The sequence below is a fragment of the Bremia lactucae genome, assembly GCF_004359215.1.
Source record: "Bremia lactucae strain SF5 chromosome Unknown BlacSF5_NotPlaced_178_SHOA01000114.1_533860bp, whole genome shotgun sequence".
Taxonomy (NCBI): Eukaryota; Oomycota; class Peronosporomycetes; order Peronosporales; family Peronosporaceae; genus Bremia; species Bremia lactucae.
In genome coordinates this window covers 50,819-55,783 of record NW_027152191.1, presented here as the reverse complement: position 1 = coordinate 55,783, position 4,965 = coordinate 50,819, and the positions used below count along the sequence as shown (strand labels likewise).

The following is a 4,965-nucleotide window of genomic DNA, read 5'->3' as shown; positions in this document are numbered from 1 at the left end:
GTGATGAGGGATACCTCATCACCAAGTGCAGAGACACATAATGATTGTGTGTCTGGAGCAACTTTAGTTAAGAGATTTGCAAATTCTCTTGAGGTTGATGGGTCATTAGGGCGTTGCGCCCCTTCTGACCCCGCCCCTTTTCTGGGCGGTCCGCCTCGCTGTTGCGATTTCGCAACAACGTCGGACCCGCGACCGTTGCCCTTTTTTGCATACGGTCTTAAATTACGTTCAGTCCTTTCGGTGCTGGGCGTGGGGCACTACACTCATGAGCGTAGTGTCTTAATTTTTGGCAGCGATGTCATTTCTGCAATCGCTTATTGCTCCAAAAGCGAGGTCTCTCGCTTTCGACGTAAGAGAGGTCCATGGGTTCTGGACCTCCTAACTCGTGTCGTCTTGGAGGACGATACGATGACGAACTAGCTTGAGCCTGTCTCAAGCTAAAGTCCTCCTGTTCCGCACCGGATATTGCTTCTTCAAGCGTATCCAGTTCCAAGCGGAACAAGTGGGTCTTTACGGGACCATCCGTAAGACCTTGCATGAACACTGTAATCAACGTGTGTTCATGGACTGATTTATTTGTTATACAACTCGCTAAGAGTCGTATGTGCTGGGCATATGCGTGAACATCATGCTTGCCTTGCTTGAGTTTCAGAAGCTCTGAACGAGCTCTGAACGCAGCCCTTGGCGGTTCAAATGTCTGTTTGAGCCGGGCTTGAAGCCTCTAGCGACCCAAAGACATATGTGTTGCGCAATTTAAGGCCCAATGCCCACGTTTTGGCACTACCTGCCAAATTTGATTGAGCGAATGCGACTTGCATTTGCTCGTCGACGATGTAACGTGCCCTTATGGCATCGTTCAACGCGACAACCCATCTCAAGAGGGAGTCTTGTTCGACTCCCCTATACTTAGCGATGTCAATATTTAAGGTTTTCGGACGATGCGTTTGCGTCATCCCAGGTACAAGGGTCTGTACCTGTTGTGACCTCAACAGTTCTGCCTGTTGAGAGCCTTGCTGATTCAGCAAGGCTTCCTTCTCCTTCATCTCGAAGTTCATGTTGTATGGACTTGGCGATGGCTGAATGGAGGGCATCTCTGTCCAAACTGGACAGCATTGCCAAGATGGCATCGTTTCCTACGATCGAACTCATTCGCTCGACCGCACTCCTTTCTATGTCACTTAGATAAGAGTAGCTTTCACGCGAAACGTGATGCGATTTCACACTATCATCTAACACGTCCATGCTAGATAAAGGAAATGTGGTCCTTGGACGGACTACAAAGTGCTACCAGATGTAACGGGGCACTACGACTTATACTGCTTCAGTACAAGTCCACTCCGCACTGCTTCAGTCGCGAGTGGTGCCTTACGTTATTTCACGTACACTAGTACGTGCGGAGGATGACTTCTCTTTAAGGCAACTAGCTTAAAGAGGGTTAAATGAAAACTGTATTAATATAATTAAGTTTCTTTTCTTTCTATCTATTAACACTAACTTAATTATAAACTAATACTAAACATGCAATTGAAATCATATCTTATCTTATCTGTCTCTCTCTTTTGCTTACATCTACAGTTGATTAGTCTGCGGGATAAATAGATATAATGGTCTATACCTATTTATGAACATTTCTATATAAGCAATATCCTCCAAATATTATCTACCTTTTAGATAATATATTAATTAATACCTTTAAGTGTTAATTTCATGTAACGATACACCCCGTTACACGCAGAGTCGAGGCGCACCTAACGGTGCTGTTGATGAATCGCTGAGTCACGGCGCACTTCACGATGCTGGCAAGAACTCGCCTACTGGTGAAAGCGACGCCTCCAGTATTTGCAACGGAACCTCTCACGATCACTGTGAAGTGCTGGTTCGTACAGCTACGAGGGCCTGGATAAAAGAGCGGACGATGATCCGCTCCCGATCATACCACTAGAAGAAGAAGCGCTGGCGTCATGGATCATGGGTGGTATCGTTCTATCATCGCCACTGTTTTTTTTTGTGTGTGTACGCATCCGCGTGCTACGCGGGTTGTGATGCTTGATTTCTTCGAAGCATACCTGGAAGGAAAGGTTATTGCGATTGTGCCTACGTATGTGCGCATGCCCAAGTTCATCATTGAAAAGACCCTACTTCTCCAACTATTGGAGCGCAGTGAGGGGAAACGGACCCGGACGTCTTAAGTTGGGAATTAGTCGAAGGAGCCAAGCGGACAAGTTACGACGCAGAAACGAAACAGCTGGCTTTCATTTTGCCAGATCAGGCGGCTGCAAATGTTGGCATGCTACGTCAATTTTGTTTTGCGGGGAGCGCCTTCAGCTTTTGTGTCCCAATAATCTGAAGCGCAAAGACATTACTGCTGCCTCGGTACCAGCTGCGGCAGCAGGTAGGAACATTTTACATTGTCAAGTCAGGGTTCTCGTGAATGGAGTGGTGGCTAGCACGGCTCAAGCAATATTGGAGTCCAATGTGTCCAGTACCGTAACTTCGGTATCCCGTGAATGCTCACACGGATCGGACGCGTATGTTTCCAACTTTTTTGTTGAGACTTTCGATGCGGTGACATGCCTTGAACAGCTTAAGCTAGTTATGGATATATCGACTGCAGGGATAGAGCTCTTCCTCAACCATTTCGACACTTTCAACGCGTTCCCTGTTTTACATGCTACTCGCCGTATCACTCGAGTGCCAAGTGTGGTGGGCGCCAAGGCAGTTTTCAAGAAGAACGTCATCGCGTGTTTTCTGGAATGCCACTAGCGCCTCAACCCGTCAGCGGGTTGATTTTCACTCACATCGACGTTGCCGACCGATTGCGGCACGTTACTAGATTGGCGAATACTTCGGCGGAAACGACAGCGCAGCTAAAGGCGGATGGAGACGAGAACCCACCTGTTGACAAAGGTTTCGCAGACCCCCCCCCCAGGCTTGGCAATCGGGAGACACCACGGCTTCAACCCTTGCTGGCGAGCGGCCCGACATTGGGTGCGACTTCTCCTCGTACCGCTAGTCCGTCTACCGATGAATGGTTTGATCCAGGAGCACGCAAGAAAAAGCGGGAGTCGCGTACCACGGTGGTTCAATCTGTTCCTACGGTAAGTTGCAATGTGACGTCGCCCCGACAGCCGCGGTCGGTCACTGCTGCCGGGCCTGGCAAGTCTTTTCAAACGGTTTCGGCACCTTACGCCAAGCACAGCTCCGCTATCAAGATTTTTATCCATACCAAGGCAACGGTTCCACCGCACGGCAAACAGGCCGCGGTGCAATTTTAAGCCAAATTCTTCCGCTTCTTCCAGGTCCAACGAACAGCGCAAGCGGGCGGCTCGCGAACTAGAGAACCTTTTGGGCGGTGACCACCATGTCGCCGAGGCATCTCCACAAACAAGCACGGCGGTCAATTCGTCGTTGCCTTCAAATTCTTAGAAAGAGCAGGCACTTGCATTCGCTCGGTCAAGAGTAGAGGATGGCCAACGAGCAGTCGAGGTACTCACTTTGACAGCAGCGGAGACTAAGCGCGCTACTGACCAAAAACGAGCGTGTTATTTCGAGGCTCATGATCAAGCGCTTGAAAAAGCTATTGCTAAAGAGCCAACTGATGATGGTTCACCGACTTCTCTCGCCAACAACAATGCCGAATCGCACTGGATGGAGTACGAATATCGCACAGGCAGTGCAGCGGCGACCCGAGCGATGGCAGAAGCAACGAACACATGACACGCCGATTGGCAGAGATTTCACTGAAACTGACGAGCTAGTGAGCTTACGACACCGAAAGCTGCTGTCCCGCCATGCGAACTGCCTGCTGAGATTGCAAAAAAGTACAGAGAGAGGAGTCGCGCGGTCATTGCGCGCTGGTTGTTTTCTCATGGTCACCAATAACGTGGCATACCTCGTGCTACCGTCACGCCGCCTCCGGCATCTGTGCCGGCTGAGGTGGATCCTTCCAATCATATTCGGGTGGACATGCCTCCTCCGCGCACTCCGATCGCAGACGGGCAGTCCTCTCGGGATATCATTGTTACTATGGCGGAAAGAACGGTTACTTTTGGAAATACTACCTGCACGGGTGATTTGGATGGAGGATCGGTAACTCTACCACCCTGCGCCACTAGTGTTCCTATTCCTGAGGAGCTGGCTAAGGCAATCAAATAAGAGCTCAAGGCCTCGGCAGGCCGACTAATCGACCCAACGCAAGTCCGTACGCTCCGCAGTCACGTCCTATTACCTGCCGGGCTGCCCAGAAAATTCATATGTTGGTACGAATTCCGATGAATTACTTACGCACTCCTGATACTCATGATCAGACACTACGCATGACTCGAGTGCGAAAGATCCCGCAGACTGCGTCTGCTGCGATAGCAGCTGCTGCCGTGCCGAAGCTTGCGAAACAAACTGATGCAAACACAACTGCAACTTATGGGTTATCCAGCACAAAGCAGTGGCTGCGCTGTCGTCCTAATTGCCAGTGTGCCCCAAGGGTCAAACTACGTGGGTGAACGCATGCGCGTTGGACCTTGCAACACTAGTAAGTGGTTTGCCGTACCCATTTGCTTATCTAGCCTCGACGCAGAGAGAAACCCAGTGAGCTTTTGGCCATGCCGTTAACAGCGAAACCCAATTGGCGGTGATCTGTCGACACACTACTCATGCAGATGCAAAACTTCGAGCAATGGGCACGGGGTGGGCCGCAATAGCTGATGGAAAAGCTGGACAAATTCAATGGGATTACGACTGACAAGATTCATCGGTGACGGCGCTTCAGTAAACTTCAGCCAGAGTTCTTGTGTCCTACTGTCGTCGAACCGCTTGATGACTTGGATCATTGGGGAGTCATCAATGTCCTGTGTGTGATGCTTCCCAAGCTCGCACCTGTCGAGGACGAGACGAAGGTAGTTATGCCAGAGACCAAGGCTGCGCTGTATCACTAGTCTAAAGAGGTGTGCGCGGCAGTCTCCAGCATTA

General features: G+C 50.1%; 3 protein-coding genes across 3 annotated transcripts; 2 read left to right on the top strand and 1 right to left on the bottom strand.

Annotated features, from left to right (window-relative positions):
* Positions 1-1,793: 1,793 nt before the first annotated feature.
* On the top strand, positions 1,794-3,717 carry CCR75_009472 (uncharacterized protein; the record flags this gene model as incomplete). The annotated part of the gene is given in 6 exon segments (XM_067967511.1): positions 1,794-1,876; positions 1,887-1,975; positions 2,162-2,528; positions 2,615-3,263; positions 3,277-3,396; positions 3,427-3,717. The coding sequence occupies 6 exon segments, from the start codon at positions 1,794-1,796 to the stop codon at positions 3,715-3,717; spliced, it is 1,599 nt and encodes a 532-aa protein (XP_067816315.1).
* Positions 3,718-4,253: 536 nt separating this feature from the next.
* On the top strand, positions 4,254-4,499 carry CCR75_009473 (uncharacterized protein; the record flags this gene model as incomplete). Its single annotated transcript, XM_067967512.1, has 1 exon — positions 4,254-4,499. The coding sequence occupies one exon, from the start codon at positions 4,254-4,256 to the stop codon at positions 4,497-4,499; it is 246 nt and encodes an 81-aa protein (XP_067816314.1).
* Positions 4,500-4,643: 144 nt separating this feature from the next.
* Positions 4,644-4,826, bottom strand: CCR75_009474 (uncharacterized protein; the record flags this gene model as incomplete). The annotated part of the gene is made up of 1 exon (XM_067967513.1): positions 4,644-4,826. One exon carries the CDS (start codon positions 4,824-4,826, stop codon positions 4,644-4,646), a length of 183 nt encoding a protein of 60 aa, XP_067816311.1.
* Between the last annotated feature and the right edge of the window lie 139 nt (positions 4,827-4,965).